At 46.9% G+C, this 20974-nt stretch overlaps 1 protein-coding gene across 8 annotated transcripts in view; it reads left to right on the top strand.

Moving 5' to 3' along the window:
- Window positions 1-20974, top strand: part of ppfia2 (PTPRF interacting protein alpha 2) — a 511344-nt gene that overhangs the window by 326102 nt on the left and 164268 nt on the right. For all 8 annotated transcript variants that reach the window (XM_038781072.1, XM_038781076.1, XM_038781071.1 and 5 more), the window contains 2 exons: window positions 10141-10245; window positions 19559-19780. In XM_038781072.1, the coding sequence (XP_038637000.1) occupies window positions 10141-10245; window positions 19559-19780 (327 nt within the window). The remainder of the gene's footprint in view (window positions 1-10140; window positions 10246-19558; window positions 19781-20974) is intronic.

Raw genomic sequence — 20974 nt, 5'->3', positions numbered from 1 at the left:
TCTCCCCATATCCATTAACCCCTTTAGACCCAAGAGAAATATCTAACTCCTTCCTGAAAACTTACAGGGCTGGATTCTCCGTTACTACATCTACATGCTGACACCAACAGAGGATCCGTGGTGTTTCACGAAGGAAAGATCGGCACCACACCCTCTCTGGTGCCGCTAACGGTGAGCGGCTAGGACCGGCATCGTGTGCAACACCCGCGGAACGTGCGTAAAATGGTGGAAGAATTGCCGGGTCAATGTTGGACATGGGTAGGACTGACGAGCTGCAACTGCACGCACGCCTACATTCCCCACACATGCACCCATCACGCCGGAAAAGGTGGCGTAGTTGTGCTGGACCACGCACCCGCCCACCCCATCCCCACAGCACACCTCCTGGCAACCCCCCACTACTCCCCCCCCCCCCCCCCAGCCCTGGCAGAATCTCCCCGACCAGCCAGCGGCACAGCTCTCAGCGGAGTATGGCGGTGCTGGACATTGTCCGTACGTCAGTTCCCTTTCTCCGCAACCGCCACGCCAGGCGCACGACCACTGAGACCACACATGGACCACGCCGTCGGGATCTTGGTCCATTGGAGGCAGAGCATCGTGGGTGGGCCTGCTAATGATATCCAAACAGGGTTGCGGATGCACGCTATGTTCACCTCGATAATGCCGATTTGGAGAGGGCATAGCATCGCGACAAGGTGTCAAACCGGCACCTGCCCCAATTTCGGTGTCCGGAGCCATTCCCCGCCTGATCACCGTTCCCGATTTCGGCATCGGGCAATGGGGAATCCCGCCGACAATGTTTTATCCTCAACTACTTTTGGTGGCAGCAAATTCCACAGATTCACCACTCTTTGGGTGAAGAAATTTCTCTTCATCTCAAATCTGATACCAGAAATGTTAGAGAATGAAAGGTTTAGTGTGAGGGAAGAACTGAGGGAGATCAATATTAGTAGAGAAATGGTGCTGGGAATATTGATTAGATTGAAGGCGGATAAATCCCCAGGGCCTGATAATCTGCATTCCAGAGTGTTTAAGGAGGTGCAATTCACAATTGCATTAATTTCCACTTTAACCAGCAATGCAACCCCACCGAAGATTCTTTCACTGCCTGCTTAGTCCTCTTGCTCTTCCTGGTGGTCACCTAGTCCTTTCCTGCCTGTGGAGTCTTAGCCTGCACTCTGACCACCTCTCTATATGTGCTACCCACGATACTCTCCGCCTCATGGATGCTCCACAGTGCCCCCAGCTGCCACTCCAGCTCTGAAACCCGAGCTTCCTGGAGCTGGAAACATTTCCTGCACGCATGTTGGTCCCGGGGAATTGGAAATGTTCCTGGGTTTCCCCAGACAGCAAGAGGAGCACACCATAGCTATGAGCTCTCCTACCATGACTTACCCCTTTAAGTTAAACCTTTTAGAAGATACTTGTAGAGATCTACCATGCGGTTCAAGTGCAGTCTCGCATGCACTTTAAAACCCGGTAGAAATTTGAGTTATACTTCTCGGATGCGAAGTAAGAATCTTTTATTGCTTCTATTGATTACAATTGAGAGAAACTCAAATATATAAAACAATTTTAACTTTCAAAAATAATACAGAAATGGTTTCTTGCTTAAGGCAAAGACAGCATGCGCAGACTTCAAGAGTTTTAGAAGGGAAAATATGAAAATAAGGATAGCGAATAGTCAAGTAAAAATATAGATTGATCCGGATAGAAAATGGCTGTCCGAAGTCTCATGTTTAAGGAAAATGTTATCAGTCTGAGGCCATCTGTCCCTACCTCTATGTCGTCTTGATTGGTTTGGGTGAGTTTCAAATACATTTGATTGGATAGTTAATTGGCAATCCTCAATGGGCAATTTTTAAATGTTTCAGGTTTGAATTTTTGTGTGTGCTATGGAATGTGATTCCATGCTGTAATCTAGTCTGGTTCTTACTGGTTTGCTGCTGACTCACATTTTATCCATATTCTGACCAATGGTGGATTCACTTTGCTATGGCACTCATTCCGACCTTGATCTGATTACTGGTACAGCTCATTTTTAATATGAAACTAATTTTGAGTTCTGTTCATTAGAACAATAGTCAGTTCATATTGTCAGTAAAAATATTGCATTTATCTCCAGCTAGTTTGTGGATGTGTCAAGTTCTGTACCTCTGTTCTTGCAAGCTATGTGTTTTGTCATGACCGAAGGTTATGAATACTGAAATCCTTTTTTTAAAATGGGTTTTAAAGACTGGGCTTTAATATTTACATTAAAATGGCCTTTTACCTATCAGAAATAGCTGATTCCCTTCAATATTTCAAATCAAAGTATCAATTACTTTAAGGACGCCGCTCTCAGTTTCATTTTTTTTTCACACTCTTTTATCCTCCTTGCTCCCAACTCAGTCATGCGGTTTCTCACGCTCTTTTATCCTCATGGCTCCGCTCTCAGTCTAGCTCTTTTATCCCCCCGGCTCCGCTGTACAGTTCACACTAAAAGAAAAATGGATTTCTCCAAGCCTCCTATTCAGTTCTTAGGCCACATTACCAGCAGCAAAGGTATCACCGCGGACTCACAATATACCAAAGCCCTCAGAGAGTTCCCGACTTCATTATCTATTCCAAACATCCAGAGATTCATGGAATGGTGAACTAGTTGGAAAAATTTCTACCAATCTGATGCAGATCATAGAACGCCTTCAGCATCTTCTTAAAAAGGCCAGGTATGTCTCTGGGATAAGCACCTAGATCACACGTTTGGGCACATCAAAGCTATGCTGCTCTTACCCAAAATCCAGATTCATTTAGGACCCAATCCCACCCACTATGACAGTGGTAGTTGCCTTGTCCACAGGTATGGGGCAATTTTATTTTAATAGCAACTGGATGGATGAAGCCAACCAGTACATTACAGATCCAAAAGACAGTCAGACACAGAAATACAGTGTGCTGGTATTGAAAAAGAAGCTCTTGCAGTCATGTGGATTTGTGAGAAGGTCTCTGCCTACATTATTAGCCTGAAAGTCACCATTGAAACAGATCATAAACTGTTGATTTCATTGTTAGATGAGCAGAAACTTGCAAAGTTGCCACCCCATAATTCAGAGATTCTGTTTGTGTCTCATGAGATTCACATATGACACAGTTTGGGCGGGATTCTCCAATGATGGGGCTATGTCCCTACTCCAGCGTCCAGCGTCAAAACGCGGACGTTACACTCTGGACTTGCCTGAAGAAAGTCCTGAGTGAGTCTCCTACCTGAAGGGGGCTAGCAGGACGCCAAAGTACCTCCTTGCAGCTCTGGCTGCCGATACGGGGCCCTGCACGTCTGGTCGGGAGTCCGTGCAATGCGCCATGACGGATTCGCACCGCGGCCCCGAAAATATAGGCCCCCGTGAGATCACGCGCGCCCGCGGATCAGTGGCCTCCAATCGCTAGCCTGGCCATCCGTAAGGGCCCTCACCCCGCTGAAGGATCCCCCCGGTTTCCCCCCCCCCCGCCCCGCCCCGCCCCGCCCCCACCATGGCGGCCGCAGACTGATCCACAGCCGCCACTTGCTGTTCCCGACAGGCAAAGCATGGTTAGGACCACACCATCGAGAACTCGGCCAGCTTTTGTCGGAGAATTGCCGCAGGGTCTTCTGTCAATGGCCTCTTACCTGCACTGCGTAGACCATGTACGCAAGCGCGATTAGCGGCAATTATCTGGGGACCGGAGTATCGCGGGAGCGGTGTCGCGCCAGATTTCGGCATCAACACCATTCTCCGCCCCCCGCACCAATTGCAATTTCGGCACGGAGGCTCAGAGAATTCTGCTCCATATGTTCAAGGGAAACATTAACCGACTGCAAATGCACGATTATCCAGGCCTATGCTCTACCTTCCTGTGACACATGATATCAGCCTGGCTGAGGAGTTCTCAGTTGGTGAATAGATAACTGCTGTCTGCCTCAAGGAATCTTCAGTCAATCTGCCACGAGCTGTCATGAGATGAGGAATGAGTCTGCTGTTACTGTCAACAAGGGTGGCCACAGCAGAAACCAGACAGCAGCACCATGAAAATATGGTTTGAACTGCAGAAAGACTTTACCATGATAAATAATCTGCTAGTATACAACTAACGCTGTCATTCCAGTTTCCCTTCGCCCAGAGATTCCTCAAAAAAATTCACCAAGACCACCTGGGCAATACAAAGTGCAGACTGTGTACCCGCTCTACTGCATGGTGGCTGGCATATCAAGGCTATTGAAAGATGATTACAAGCTGCCAGATGAGTATGGTGCACAAGCCGAACTAGAGAGAGAGATAGAGAGAGATAGACCCTCGTCTCCACGCAGTTCCCTACCTGACCAGGGGAAAGATGGGAAAGTCGATTTCTTCATCTTCAATGGCAAGTCTTTCCTCATTGTGGTTGGATATTTCTCCAAATGGATTGAGGTGAAGCAATAACACAAAACGACCATGATGCAGTCATGAGATCCTTGAAGAAAATGTTTACAACCCATGGCATCCCTGATCAGATGCTGTACAAGAACGGCCTGAAATTTGTAAATTAATTCCTCATCTAATTTCCCATCAGTTACAACTTTCGACACCGTACAAGCTCCCCAATCTATCCACAATCAAACAGGAATCTGGAAAGGACTATCTGTATCATCAAAGCTCTTCTGAGGAGAAATATGCTGACTTTCCTCCGACTCTTTTAATGTATAGATCTACCTCACTGTAATCAGGGCTCCTGATGGTCATAAAACTCCATACGCAACAATCAGTGCTGCCAAACAAATGAATCCCAGTGTTGGGACTACTGCTGCAGAAGGACTTGGACAGGCTACGAGAGTGGTCAAAGAAGTGGCAGTGGAAAAGTGTGACGTTATGCACTTTGGAAGGAAGAATGGAGGCATAGACTATTTTCTAAATGATGAAGAGGCTTAGGAAATCGGAAGCACAAAGGGTCTTAGGAGTCCTATTTCGAGATTCTTATCGGGTTAACATGCAGGTTCAGTAGTTAGGAAGGCAAATGCAATGTTTACATTCATGTCAAGAGAGCCCGAATGCAAGAACAGGGATGTACTTCTGAGGCTGTATAAGGCTCTGGTCAGACCCTATTTGGAGTATTGTGAGCAGTTTTAGGTCCCGTATCTAAGGAACGAAATGCTGCCTTGGAAAGGGTCCAGAGGAGGCTCACAAGAATGATCCCTGGAATAAGGAGCTTGACATAGGAGGAGCGGTTGAGGATTCTAGGTCTGTATGCGTCGGAGTTTAGAAGGATGGGGGGCATCTGATTGAAACCTACAGGATACTGAGAGGCCTCGATTGAGTGGACATGGAGAGGATGATTCCACTAATAGGAGAAACTAGAACCCGAGGACAGCCTCAGATTGAAGGGACGATCCTTTGAAACGAGATGAGGAGGAATTTCTTCAGGCAGAGGGTGATGAATCTGTGGGACTCAATGCCGCAGAAGGCCATGGAGGCCAAATCACTGAGTGTCTTCAAGACAGAGATGATACGTTCTTGATTAATAAGGGGATCAGAGGGTATGGAGAAAAGGCAGGAGAATGGGGATGAGAAACATCACCCATGATTGAGTAGCAGTCAGGCTCGATAGGCTGAATGGCCTAATTCTGCTCCTATGTCTTGTGGTAACTTAGTGACTCTCCTGGATGTGCAACGTAATGAACACACACCATTCAGCTAAACTACATTGTTAGGGTCCTCATTTGCACTCACTTTAATTTCATTAACGAGGTTAAAGTAGAATGGAGCTGGAACCACGGAGTACCCCCCCCCCCCCCCCCCCTCCCCACCACCGTCTAATGCGGGAAGTCACGTGGGAGCCCCATTTAGCACTGCTCTAAAAAAACGGGGACCAGGCACCATGGACACCGTGGGGGAGCAAGGAAGTAGCCCTTTCCAGTGACCTCCTGGCAACTCAAGGGCACCATAGCTACTGACCAGGTGCTTTGGAGGGTGGGGTGGTCCTTAAAAGGGGCTGGGGAATGGGGGACTGAAGGGGGCAAGGTTGGGGATCACCTATGGGCAGGGGATAGGGGGGAGGATTTGGGTATGTGAAGAATTGAAGCCATCTTTATGTCTTGTGAACACCCATAACAGGACAAACTAAGACTGTCTCACAGGAAAACACCAGGCTGCAGCCTGACTCTTGGAAGTCTATTTGTATCCCCGTGAAGTTTCAATAGGCTCTCTGGTTTCAATGTTGAGTACTCCTTTTTTCTACCTTTCTACTTGGTTGTTTACATTCCATGTCACATCCCATTGACAACAACAGCTGAAGACTATCTCAAAGGAGGGATTAGCCTTGTTCGTTGTGATAGCACTTGACGGTGCCTGAACTCTGAAGTGTCTCTGAAAGATCAGGGCCTGGTTGTCCGCTTTGCGCCGGCTGGCTGAGAATCCAGATTTGAGCCCGGCACCATGGTCTGTGGAGTCCCTCCCTGGTGCCAATATCGATGCTATTGTGCACACTCCTATGGTGTACACACACCATGATTTGGAGGCAGTTGTCACACACTAGTTGGGCATTCAACGAGTGGAACCCCTTCCTGTTGCCCCAGTGCATGCAAGATGACATGCGTGAAATCAATTTTCCCCAAGATCTGGGGCATCCTGGCTATGGCAAAGAATCCTGCTGCCCCGGCATCTAGATGGACTTGGTCCAGCTAAAACTTATATAGTCAGCTACCCGGGCATACAGGGCATCTGTGACTTCACGGATGCACTTGTGGGCTGTAGTTTGGGAAATGCTGCACACGTCCTTGCTCGTGCCCTGGAATGAACCGGTGGCATTAACGTTCAGGGCTGCAGTGACATTCACGGCCACCGGGAGCGAGTATCCTCCTCCTTCAAGGGTTGCCAAGCCCGCAAGGTCATGGTGCAACTTCCACCCCAGGACATAAAAATTCCCAAGCCTCCTCCAACTTTACGTGTTCCACCTTCGCACAGAGTGCCATCCACCGAGTAGGTTATGCTGAGGGACTCTGCCCTGCATACTCACCCCCATCCACAGCAGGAGCCCTGAGACCATGGAGCCCAGAATCCTGCCAGGAACATGAGAAGGATCAAGCTCAGGTACCCGCCCCTGATCTAGGCACACAACCTCTAGTTGCGGGGATTTCCCCAGTGCTGAAGCCCACCTCCAGAGTGTTTGATTGTTGATTGCTGCCTTTGTCGTGCTGATGCCCCCATGATTCAGTCCAAGTGTCCAGGCCTCGCAGTTTGATGGAATGCTAGGCAATGAAATTTGTCTGAGACATGGCGCGCTATTACCACGGGAATGCACGAGAAAGACACACTAACACAAAGCACGCCAGAGAGAAAAAGAATATCCCCCCCCAGCTCCAGTAGCAAGTCCTCCCTCATACATCCTCCCTTTCCTCACTCCAGATCACAGAAGCAAAAGGGGTGGCAGCAAACAAACACACAGCCTCCAGGCAACTGCAGCTGTATTCGGATCAATCTGCCTCTCTCGCCTCTTCCCGCATCTCCCAGCAGTAGACTCTCAACAGTGGACAGTCACACTGCTACAGATCTCGCCAGAAGAGAGAAAAGCACCCCTTCCCCTTCTCCAGCATCATTAGCAGCTACGAATTCAAGGCCACAGAAGCAAAAGAGGTGGCAGCAAACAATCACACAGCCTTCAGACATTTGCAGTGACCAGCAGGAGCAATCAGCAAATACATTCTGTGTATCATTACATTAAGTGTATCCTATGCTTAAGAATATTTTGTTTATTAAACAGTCACCCCTCCTTTGCATGGCGGTCCACCATGGCCTCCCCCCGCAATCCAAGGGTCCCCACCTCCTGCCGGGCACTGGGGTGGCAAGCCCAGTGCCCCCAAGCTCTGTGCTTGTGAGCAAAGGTGGCTTTCCACCCCCTCGACTCCCCGCAGAAGCCCTTCCAATAGGTTCACGTTTTTCAGAAGGAGTATCAATCAGCGCCAGCATGACCACTTGCTGGGGAGGCCGACTAATCATGGGAAGCCGTTGAATATGGGGTCACTCCCGTTAATTGTATGGAAATAGGGCTTAAGTGGTGATAATTGGTTTCTGGTCACGCTGCGGCGGAATTCCGATTTCGCCTACGGTAGCATGCCGGTTGTGTCGAAAATTGTTTGGCACCTAGCACAGTTCTCGTGCTATTCTCCGGCCTCGCTTCGCTCAAGCGAGAAGCGACGAGGCCTGAGAATCGCGCCCTGTTACTGACAGCAGAATCAATACGACATGTATTTTCATGTTTAGTGAGGCAGCCAAGACTCTCACAAAAAGAGACCCATGAATTCCTTCAGAATGTTGGAAATTATGAGTGGGACACCACAAGACATAGGAATGAAAAATATGTGAATGAATTGCATTGATTTGTGAGGGCCACGAAAAATCCAGAACAAGTCTTCAGGATACAAAGAAATAACATTCATTTACAATAACATATATATGCAGCAACAGCAACAATGATTTCTCCGCCCCCTCATTGGGGAAGCTCATACTCCCATAGGATTGTGGGATTGTCATTAGTCCCCAGCCAGTGGTAAGCAGGCAGGTTATAACAAATTGTTAAATTAAATGCAGTTTCACGTAACCATGAACCAATGAAATTTTCTTCATGGAGAGCCAGATCTAGTCAGAAGACCACTGTTCAAAACTTAACAAAGCCGGCACTAACCTGGCAGGCTTTCTTAGCTGCTGGAAGATGTAGGAAGTGGAAAAATATATTGGTTTACGAGTTGGTACTGTTCTTTGGATATATTTGAAGGGGATTGCACCGTGAATCTTATCCCAGCAGTACCTGACCTATGATTGCTTGATGTTGGAACTCGAATGCAAAAAGGTAAAATATGCTGTGATAGAAATTGGTATGTGTTGTGCACTTTTGACTAAAGCTAGTGGAAGGCATACAAATTTAGTAATGGGGTAACCTGTACCTAGTCTGTGCAAGCATTGCTTCCCACTGCTAAAATGCCCCTTTTTCAGGAAACCTGAGTGGCTGCTTAAAATTGGCCTTTGAATATGTTAATTAGAGGGCTAATGCATGTTCAAGGACCGTTCTGACAAAACTTTCTACCGTAAAGGGGTAGATGTCACATCTGATATGCTCAGGATTCTTTAGCTACCCCGGCATCCAACAGCTAAAGATAAGTTTGAAAGTGGAACCTTCCTTTGAAACTAGCAGGAGCAATTTTTCCATGCAATTCTAATGTCCTTGTGATGACCAGCTCTCCCTCTCCCCACACAACTGTCCAATTTTTTTCTCTTTGAACTTACCTGAGGCTCTCTGCCAGCGCGGCAGGGATTCCTAGATTATTTTCATACAGTGATCTATCTTTAAAGGTTCTAACAGTGCTGGCAGCTAACCTCAAATATATGGATGTACCATGAGAACCAATTCCTATGTGTCTCTTGGTATGGGTACATGTATCCAAAATTCTTGTAAGCTGAAAAGTTGACTTTTAAAAGGATTTCCTTTCATATTGTGTAATTGTGTAAACTATGCTGTTTACTGTCTCTTTCACATTCTTTCTAATTACGATTTCTTTATTTTGCAAAATAATTCTTCAGAAAAATCGTAGAACCCAGATTAATGGTGAGGCTGCATTTTCTGCATGTCATTATATATCTGGAGGAGTGTGAGAATGGCATTACTATCTGTTGCCACAATCCCACCATGACCCTGATACATTTTGTTTGGTTTGGATTTAATTTTATTTACAAAGTGGATTTCTGGCTGAATCTCAACTCCACTTCCAACACTGTTGGGAAGCAATAGTTCCAAATGCTTGCAGTGATGGGAATCCAATGATGGATGTTCCCATCCCATTTCCCTTCTTCTGCTGCTCAACTGCCTACTACAGCTGCTGTTGGTTTGGTGGATTATATCTTTATACCTTGGCATCCAACTTATCCTTCTGGAGATTACTTCTTACTTCTATATTTCTTTGGTGGTAAAGGAACTTTAGCTTTAAAACAAACATTATGATGCACAAGCTGAGATTCATAAATATCTATGCCATTTGATTTATTATCAGTTTAATAGAAGATTTTAGTTTACAAAACTCTGTTTTCGGTATCGTTGATGTCCCAATAAAATATTTGTCAATTTTAATTGTTTTTTGAAGCAATTTTGTTTCCTTTCTTACAGATAGCAATACAACAAGAACAGAAGGTATATGCACAGGAAAACGAAGAATCAACAGAATCTGAACTTCCTGAGGGAGCAGAGCAAGGTCAGAGAATTCATGGAAAGGCAAGTAACCGAAATGTGTCAAATGAAACTATTATTCTTTATCTGGTCAAGTGTGGCAGTAGTTTGATTACAGATTTTGGTTGCTTTTAAACATGTTAAATTCCAAATAATTTGTGTCCATTTGCAAATTCTTTATTTTCCTATTATGAGCTTTAACATATCTGCTTTTATCTGACAGTAATTATTCCATCTTGACTTATTTATATTCTCTATTTGCTATAATTCATTATTGACAACATTTATCTCAAATATTTCTGAATCTTTCAACCCCTCAGCTGTTGCTGTGCTACTTGGAAAATTTAGAGAACTTCCTCAGAACTAATCCCACGGCCATTATTGTTTTGTAAAGGTGCAGCAGAAACACTGTTCGCTGGTGCTGCACTTCCGGAGAAATTACAACAATCCAATGAGTACACCTCCAAGCAAATTAGCTGGCTTAATAACTTCTGATTTTGAGCTTAACTCTGCAGATTTTTGAGGTGGAGATTTCATGGAGCTGGCCTTGCCAAGTGCACATCTCTGCAAAGCAATTTCCCACTTCTTGCATTATCAATAGTTTCTGCCACAATATCTTTCTTATTTTAATCTGAAAATTAAACTAAGATAGAGTGATTGTTCTTTGGATATATTTAAAACTTTCCAATTAAACAGTGCACTGAAATAGCTGTTTATTATTATGGAAGTCAGTCAGAAGTGGTGCACTCATTTGATACTGACATTTTAGCCCCAGTTAAAATGGACACTGTGCTGGGGGCTTTTTTTTTATTAGTACATGGACGGCGCAAGCTGTTCCAGTATTTATTGCCCATCCCTAATTGCCCTTGAGGGGTAGTTCAGAATCAACAACATTGCTGTGGGTCTGGAGTCATATATAGACCAGACGATGTAAGGATGGCAGATTTCCTTCCCTAAAGGACATTAGTGAACCAGGTGGGATTTTACAACCCACCATGAAACATTCTGGTCATCATCAGACTGTTAATTCCAGATTTTTATTGAATTCAAATTTCACCATCTGCAGTGGCGGGATTTGAATCCAGAGTACTCTGGGTCTCTGGATTACTAGTCCAGTGACAATACCACTACTCCACCCCCTCCCTCCTAACAAACTGGGGCTCATCTTTTGTGTAGGAAACCAGTGTGCCTCTCTGTAGCATTTTAACACAGGTAACTCATTGTAATCTTACTCCTGGATTTAGTGTCAATCGTTGTACCACAAAATGCATCTTAAATCCAGATAAAAATGCCACTCCAAAAGATAGATTTCGACACCCCCCTCTACCGGGGGTGACAATCCAAACGAGATGCTCACACCCCTCGCTGGTGTCGGGATTGCTGTTTGCACCTGTGCATCAGCGAGAGGATGCAAATGAATCCAAATGGGTCTTAATGACTCGTATGCATCGATTAGGCGATCCTGGCACTCTTTTCTCCGGCCCTGGGCCAGGAATCATGTGGGAAGTGATTACCAAATATCTCAACATACGTGAACCTGGTGTGATGGACCTCACCGTGGGCCAAGCGGGTAATTCTTTGAATACAAAGGGTCATCACTGGGGTGACTGCGAGGTTTTGGATGAGATTCCATGAGAGGCCAGGCTGTAAGGGCAGAGTGGGGGATTCAGGAATGACTTGCATCCCTGCTTCATGAGGAATAAAGTCCCTCTCACTGTGGGGTGCACAACTGCAGTGTGAGTAGATCCCCACACTCGGGCAACACTGAGAGGACAAAGGGGTTAAGCTGCATCGAAATACAAGTCCACTTGTCAGGGAAGTTTTTCTGTCAGGAATTAGTGTGTTGGGCTGCGATCTGGGAGAAAGAGGGTGCCCTCAACTGGTGGAGGTCAGAGGGGCAACTGTCGGGATTTGCCAGCGTGAGAGCGGAGGGTGTGAGGCTTAGTGAAGTGGCACTCAGTAAGCGGGAAGCGCATGGGCGGTGGTCCCAGAGGAGTGCTGGGCTGAGGGCCATTGTTCAGTCAGGAATCCTCAGCACTCATATTTGTGTCCTCTTCTTTTCAAAGCATGATTCTGGAGAATCATGGAGCCTGTCGAGTTGGCTTTTCTACTCATCGAATTGAGCATCAGCAGAGACAGAACCTGAACGCTGCAGGGGGGGGGGGGGGGGCTGTGCCCGTAGCGTTCCGGGAGCAGCACCACAGGTAGTGGAATCCCGGAGGAGACATTATCGGCAGAGGGTCTTCCGACGTCGGACATCCTACCTACAGTTGTCGAAGCTTCAGTGCTGGAGAAGACTGCGTCTGCCCCGGAGGATGATCAACCACCTTTGCCATGTCCTGTAAGAGCTGGCACCACATGGAACAGGAGGCAGCTACTGCCCGTGGCCCTTCTATGTGAGCAGTTTGCTTGAGGGCAGCATTGATGTTCTGTGTTGCATCGCCCAGTCAGCCACACACAAATGCATTAGGGAGGTTACAGATGCCCTTTTTGCAAGGGCCCACAAGCATATAAACTTGGACCGGGACCAGGCAAGCCAGAACAATTGGGCGTTGGGCTTTGCCCACTTAGTAGGCATGCCCCAGACACAGAGTGTGATAAACTGCACTCATGTGGTCCTGCAGCCTCCATTACATCATGCAGCACCATTCACGAATCACAAGAGATTCCAGTCCCTCAATGTCCAACCCGTTTGACTACACAATGCACATAATGCAGGTGTATGCCTGTTTCCTGGGGAGTGTCCATGACAGTTACATCTTGGGGCACTCACAGATCCTAGATGTATTTGAGGGAGAGCAGCGGCTGGAGGGATGGCTCCTCGGAGTCAGGGGATACCCACTCAGGAGGTGGCTGATGACACCAGTGAAGAGGCCACAAACACCTGTGGAGATTTACTACAACAGGTTTCATGTTTCAACGTGCATGCTGGTCGAGCAGGTGATTGGACTGCTCAAGGTGCGGTTCTACTGCTTGGACCAGTCCGTTGGTTTCCTGAAATACAACCCCCAGAGGGTGTCTGCATTATTGTCGTCTTCTGTGCTCTCCACAACTTGGCGCCACAGAAGAGAGACCAGCTGGACCAGGAGGAGATGGAGGAGCACTTCATCTCCTCGGACGAGGAGAAGTACGAGGAGGGCCTTGAGGAGTTACCCGCAGAGGAGGGTTCTAGCCAGCCTACATGGGACAACGAGCTAGGGGCGTCTGCATAGCTCTCAGTTTGGGGACGAACAGGACCCGGGAGCAACAAGCTGCAATTAACATAGTTTCTCTCCCCACATGTGCTGCCAGACCTGCTAAGTATTTCCAGCACTTTTGTCTTTTTGACAACAGTTAGTATGAGGTGTGGCCAAACACTCCTCAGTCGAAAAGGAAACCAAGCCATTGTGGAAGCCGTACGGCACTGGAGGTACTACCTCGCTGGTAGGAGGTTTACCCTCATCACCAACCAGAGATCGGTTGCCTTTATGTTCGATAACTCGCAGTGGGGAAAAATTTAAAATGCCAAAATCTTGAGGTGGAGGATCGAACTCTCCACCTATAGTTATGATATCGTATACCGTCCGGGAAGCTCAACGAGCCCCCAGATGCCCTGTCCCCGCGGCACATGCGCCAGCGCGCAAGACGACCGACTACAGCCTATCCACAATGACCTCTGCCACCTGGGGGTCACCCGGCCCGCCCACTACATCAAGGCCCGCAATCTGCCTTTCTCCACCGAGGAGGTTAAAGCTGTCACCAGGAATTGCCCGATCTGCGCGAGTGTAAACCACACTTCTGTAGACCAGACGAGGCCCACCTGGTAAAGACATCCCGGCCCTTTGAACGACTAAGTATTGATTTCAAAGGGCCCCTCCCCTCGACCAACCGTAACATCTATTTTCTCAATATCATAGATTAATTCTCTTGCTTCCCGTTTGCCACCCCATGCCCCGATATGACCTCCCATACAGTCATCAGAGCCCTGCATAGTGTCTTCACCTAGTTCGGTTTCCCCAGCTACGTCCACAGTGACAGGGGTTCGTCCTTCATGAGCGATGAGCTGCGTCAGTACCTGCTCGACAACGGCATCGCCTTGAGCAGGACTACCAGCTATAACCCCAGGGGGAACGGACAGGTGGAGAGGGAGAACGCGACGGTCTGGAAGACCGTCCTACTGACCCTACGGTCCAGGAATCTCCCGACCTCCCACTGGCAGGAGGTCCTCCCCGACGCGCTCCATGCAATTAGGTCCCTCCTGTGTACGGCCACAAATCAGACTCCCCACGAGTGATTATTTGTTTTCCCTAGGGGCACTACCACGGGGGCCTCGCTTCCATCCTGGTAGAGGACACCGGGCCCTGTCCTCCTTCGGAAGCACGTCCGGACACATAAAACAGACTCGCTGGTAGAGAGGATCCTACTCATGCATTCAAACCCACACTACGCATTTATCGAGCACCTCGACGGCCGACAGGACACCGTTTCCCGCCGGGACCTGGCACCTGTAGGATCTACCACTACTACTACCACTACCGCCGATGTACCCCTCACACTACACCGCACCCGACCTTCCACGCCCTGTGCCCCTGCACCTACAGGTTTCCTGTCATTCCTGCCCCCTTTCACTGTCACACCGGTCCACAAGAACGAAGCTCTGGAAGAACCACCCCCGGAGTCCACCCTCGGATTCGCACCGAACATCTGTCCACAGCCATCCGAAGCGGCTGCAACTCCGGTGCTCTGTCGGTCCCAACGCACGATTCGAGCACCGGACTGACTGAACGTATAGACCCGTCACCCCCGTCGGACTAGATATTTTTAACAGGGGGTGAATGTGGTGAATGTATAACATATAAATCCACACTGTATATCACTGTGTCCCTGTGAGCTCCATCTGTGAGCCGTTGCGCGGTTCTGCCCACAAGGGGAGATGAGGAGCATGTATAGGGCTCCACCCTTGGCTCCGCCCACAACTGGAAGTATAAAGTGCTGCTGTCTTGCGAGCCGGTCTTCAGTTCAGCTAGTCGCAGGCAGGCTCAGTTGTAAGTTGATTAAAGCCACAGTTTACTTCAACTGGTGTCTCTGAGTGAATTGATGGTCGCACCAAACCATTCCTGCCCCTGTGAAATCCATGTCTCCGTAATGACCACAACATCATAGTTCCAAGTACTGATCGATGCTCTTAAGTTCATCTCCCTTATTCCTGACACTCCTTACATTGAAGCAGAGACACTTTAACCCATTCCATTGAGCGCAGCTTGCCCTATCAACTGTCTGTCCTTCCTCACAGACTTGCTGCATACTATTTCTGCCTGTTTCACAGCTACCCTAGCCTCAGATTTAAACTAGTTTAAACCCTCCCAAAGAGCTCTAGCAAACCTCCCACCCAGGATATTGGTGCCCCTCCAGTTTAGGTGCAATCCGTCCTTCATGTACAGGTCCCACCTTCCCCAGAAGATATCCCAATGATCCACATATCTGAAGCCTTCCCTCATGCACTACCCCTTTAGCCATGTGTTCAGCTTCACTCGCTCTCTGTTCCGTGCCTCACTTGCACGCGGCACCGGTAGCAATCCTGACATCATTACTCTGATTGTCCTGCTCTTTAGCTTCCAACCTAACTCCCTAAAACCACTTTTTAGCTCCTCAGCCCTTTTCTTAGCAATGTCGTTGGTGCCTATGTGCACCATGACTTCTGGTGGCTTCCCCTTCCCCTTAAGAATGCTGTAGACTCGATCCGAGACATCCCTGGCCCTGAGACCTGGGAGGCAACATACCTTCCGGGAGTCTCGCTCGCGACCACAGAATCTCCTATCTATTCCCCTAACCATTGAGTCTCCTATCACTATTGCTTTTCTATTCTCCCCCCTTCCCTTGTGAGCCACAGAGCCACATGTGATAATAAATCAAATCAATCAATCAATCATTTAAACGTCTCAACTGGTGGTGAAGAGGGAAGGCTGTCCATGGACCCTCCCTGCCATGGATTAATTGGGGGGAAGATGGGAAGGTATTGGGTTCCTTATCTGCCAGTCTCCCATCTAACTAAATGCCCCCCACTATCAATCTCTTTATGGGGATGGCACAAGATTCCGACATCTATCTTGAATTACATCATATTACTAACATTTTACACTTTATTTTGAAATTCAACACTCTCTGTATTTAGCAGTGGAATTAACCTGTTCTTTTAAGATTGCACAGAGCAATTTCAGCAAAAAATGTTGAGCATCAAGTTTCCGTATGCTTCAATATCGCAGAACAACTTCAAGGCCAATATTTATTTTCCAGTTTCCTCTCTGGTTCTGCCAGAGGCACTGACTCTTGCAGGAGTACTTTTCCTTGGACTCTAGCAGCCGTCTAGTATCTCTTCGAAGGAATCATTCTTGACATATATGCTTGAACGGTGAGCACATGTAAACTATCCTACATAGGAAACAATCAAGTCTGTTTCTGTCTTTATACAGAACCTTTATATATTTTAACAGGCATCAATCAGGTAATAATCAAAAATACGGACTTCATGTGATTTTTTTTTCCTCTCTTGTCAAGAAACATTCTGAACATCAACAGCATTACCGTTGTAAGATCAGAAAATTCTGCAAAGACCAGAGAGAAGGACATGACAGATGTTGAGGTCAGAGATAGGTGTGTGAACGCTCTTGAGAATGTCAATATATCAAAGGAAGAAGTTTTTAGGAGCCTAATTTGCATTAAGGTAGACAAGTCCCCAGGGCCGGGTGGGATCTATTCCAGGTTACTGCGGGAGGCAAGGGGAGAAATTGCTGGGGCCTTAACAGCTATCTTCACATCCTCTTTGACCACAGGCGAGGTTCCAGAGGAATGAAGAATAGCCAATGTTGTTCCCTTGTTTCAGAAAGACAGCAGGGATAATCCAGCAAATTATAGGGCGATGTGCCTAACATCAGTGGTGGGAAGCTTTTGGAAAAGATATTGAGGGATAGGATATATGCACATTTGGAGGAAAATGGATTAGTTTTGACACGCAGCATGGTTTTGGAAGGGGAAGGTCATGTCTCACTAACTTGATTGATGTACTTGAAGAGGTGACAAAGAAAATTGATAAGGAAAGGGCTATGAATGTAGTTTATATGGACTTTAGTAAGGAGTTTGACATGGCAGGCTGGTACAAAAACTAAAATCACATGGGATTCGGGGTGGTCTGGCTAGATGGATACAGAACTGGCTTGCTAAAAGAAGACAGAGTAGCGGTGGAAGGGTGTTTTTCAGAATGGAGATCTGTAGTGGTGTTTGCAGTGCCGGGGACTCTGTTGTTTGTAGTATATATATATAAATGATCTGGAGGAAGATGTGGGTGGTCTGATTAGTATGTTTTCGGAAGACACAAAGATTGGCAGAGTTGCTGATAGTGCCAAGGATTGTCAGAGGATACAACAGGATACAGATAAATTGGAGACTTTGGCACAGAAATGGCAAATGAAGTTAAATCTGGACAAATGCGAAGTGATGCATTTTGGAGAATCAAATCTAGGTTTGAATTATACTGTAAATGGCAGAACCCTTTGGAACATTGTGTGTACAGGTCCACAGTTCCCCAAAAGTGGCAACACAGGTGTCCAAGGTGATTAAGAAGGCATTTAGCATGCTTGTCTTCATCAGCTGATGCATTGAATACAGGAGTTTGGAAATCATGTTTCAGTGATATAAAACCTTGTTTAGACCGCACTTAGAGTATTACGTGCAGTTCTGGTCACCACATTATCAGAAGGACGTGGAAGCTTTGGAGAGAGTGCAAAGAAGGTTCAACAGGATGTTGCCTGGTCTCAAGAGTGGTGGCTTTGAGGAGTGGTTGAATAAAGTAGCATTGTTTTCACTGGAAAGACAGTGACTGAGGGGAAATCTGATAGAGGTCTACAAAATTGTGAGTCATATTCAGGATGGATAGTCAGATGCTTTTTCCAAGGATGGAAGTGTCAATTACAAGGGGGCACCGGTTCAAGGTGAGAGGGGGAAAGTTTAAGGGATATATGCGGGGTACGTTTCTCATGCAGGGTGGTGGGTGCCGGAATGCACTACCAGAGGATGTGGTGGAAGCAGGCACATTAGCAACATTTAAGAGGCATCTGGATGGGACATGATTAGGGAGGAAATAGAGGAATACGGACCGAGTAAGAGCAGAAGATTTTTTTTAAATTAAGGCATCACGATCGACACAGGCCTGGAGGGCTGAAGTGCCTGTTCATGTGCTGAACTTTCTTTGTTCTTTATCATCAGCTGGATTCTCCGTTCCTGAGACTAAGTGTTGACGCCGGGGCAGGATTCGTGGGCTTCCACAACAGCTGCGTCTGGACCGATTCAGTGACCATTGTGGCTGCTAGCACCGGCGCCACGTGAAACTCAATTGATTTTAATGTCAAACGGTTCGGGATTCGCCAGGCCCGTGATTGACACTCAGGAGGCTGACAAGCTGCAACCGCGTATACACACTTCACTCCCCACACACACCATCCCAGCCAACAGGTTGGCACTGGTTGCGCTAGAACGCATCCATCTCGCTGATGGGTCGGCTGGGGCCAGAGGGCACCTAAGGGAGTGGCCTGGGGGCACACCCTACGACCTAGGGCCCTAAGTTCACAATGGGTAGTCATCAGCATGTGCAGCTGGAGGCTGCCTTGCAGGCTGAGGCAATGTGTCTGTCCATCCTGACCCCACAGCCCACCTTCTAGCCACTCCCACTACTATCCCCGACCCTGGCAGAAGCTCCTCGGCCAGTGGCATAACTGTCAGCAAACTATGGCGATGTTGAACACTTTCCGTAACTCCTCTCTCTCCTTCAGCATCCACACCTCCTGTTACACAATTTTTAAAAGCAGAAATGAACCTCGCCGTTGGGAATTCGCCCCAGTGGAGGTGGAGAATCGTAGAGGCCCTGGAAAATACCGGGTCAGACTTGCTAATATGCCAACGGCGTTAACCGTACATGCATTCTGGAACACATTGACACCGCTGTCGAGGCACTGGAGAATTACAGTTTGGCGTGGAACCGGCACAGGCCACGATTTCACCGTCAAAACCGATTTACCGCCTAATCGCGTTTCGCGAGTCCAGCGTCAACCAATAGAGAATCCCACCCCATATCTGGGGCCTTGCTAGCTTTTTGTGGACCTGTTCTACACCAGTACTGCACTAACTGAGAAACTATGAGAAGAAAATGCCTCTGTTGCTCATCCATTCAACTGACAGCTAAAAGATCAGAAGATCATTCAGAGAGACATAAAGTTATATCCATACATTTATCCTACTTGACATAGCATTTGAATTATTTTAGTCTTAGTTCTTATCAGCATTCACTGTTCGAACTATAACAAGACAATCATCTGCTTTTCCTTTACAGCCTCTTTCAAATGGTTCTATCGACCCTAATGATAAAGTTAGTCAAGTTATGGAACTACAGGAATTACTGGAGAAACAGAATTATGAGATGACACAAGTAAAAGAGCGGCTGACAATGTTATCTGGTCAGTTAGCTGAAATGGAACAGGATCGAGAAACAGCCAGAAAGGACCTGATTAAGTCAGAAGAAATGAGTACGAAATACCAGAGAGATATCAGAGAGGTAAGAAAATAAAAAGCATTTTCTGTTAAAGCTAAATCACATTATTTCTCATGCCACCTTTGGTTCTTCTAACTAATCACCTTAAATCTGGTATCTCTTGTTTATGACTCTGCCAAAAAGAGTAGGCCATCTGACCCATCAAGCCTGCTCCGCCATTCAATGAGATCATGGCTGATCTTTTGTGGACTCAGCTCCACTTTCCAGCCCTAACACCATAACCCTTAATCCCTTTATTCTTCAAAAAACTATCTATCTTTACCTTAAAAACTTTTAATGAAGGAGCCTCAACTGCTTCACTGGGCAAGGAATTCAATAGATTCACAACCCTTTGAGTGAAGTGGTTCCTACTAAACTCAGTCCTAAATCTACTTCCCCTTTTTTTGAGGCTATATCCCTTAGTTCTGCTTTCACCCGCCAGTGGAAACAACCTGCCCGCATCTATCCTATCTATTCCCGTCATAATGTTAAATGTTTCTATAAGATCCCCCCTCATCCTTCTAAATTCAAATGAGTACAGTCCCAGTCTACTCAACCTCTCCTCATAATCCAACCCCTTCAACTCTGGGATTAACCTAGTGAATCTCCTCTGCACACCCTCCAGTGCCAGTATGTCCTTTTTCAAGTAAGGAGACCAAAACTGAACACAATACTCCAGGTGTGGCCTCACTAACATCTTATACAATTGCAGCATAACCTCCCTAGTCTTAAACTCCATTCCTCTAGCAATGAAGGACAACATTTCATTTGGCTTCTTAATCACCTGTTGCACCTGTAAACCAACTTTCTGTGACTAATGCACTAGCACACCCAGGTCCCTCTGCACAGCGGCATGCTTTAATATTTTATCGTTTAAATAATAATCCCATTTGCTGTTATTCCTACCAAAATGGATAACTTCACATTTGCCAACATTGTATCCCATCTGCCAGATCCTAGCCCATTCACTTAATCTACCCAAATTGCTCTGCAGACTTCCAGTATCCTCTGCACTTTTCGCTTTACCACTCATCTTAGTGTCATCTGCAAACTTGGACACATTGCCCTTGGTCCCCCAACACCAAATCATCTATGTAAATTGTGAACAATTGTGGGCCCAACACGGATCCCTGAGGGACACCACTAGCTACTGATTGCCAACCAGAGAAACACCCATTAGTCCCCACTCTTTGCTTTCTATTAATTAACCAATCCTCT

Source organism: Scyliorhinus canicula, chromosome 20, assembly GCF_902713615.1.
Source record: "Scyliorhinus canicula chromosome 20, sScyCan1.1, whole genome shotgun sequence".
Classification (NCBI taxonomy): domain Eukaryota; kingdom Metazoa; phylum Chordata; class Chondrichthyes; order Carcharhiniformes; family Scyliorhinidae; genus Scyliorhinus; species Scyliorhinus canicula.
The sequence above is the reverse complement of the archived record's forward strand: the minus strand, read 5'-3'. Positions and strand labels throughout refer to the sequence as shown.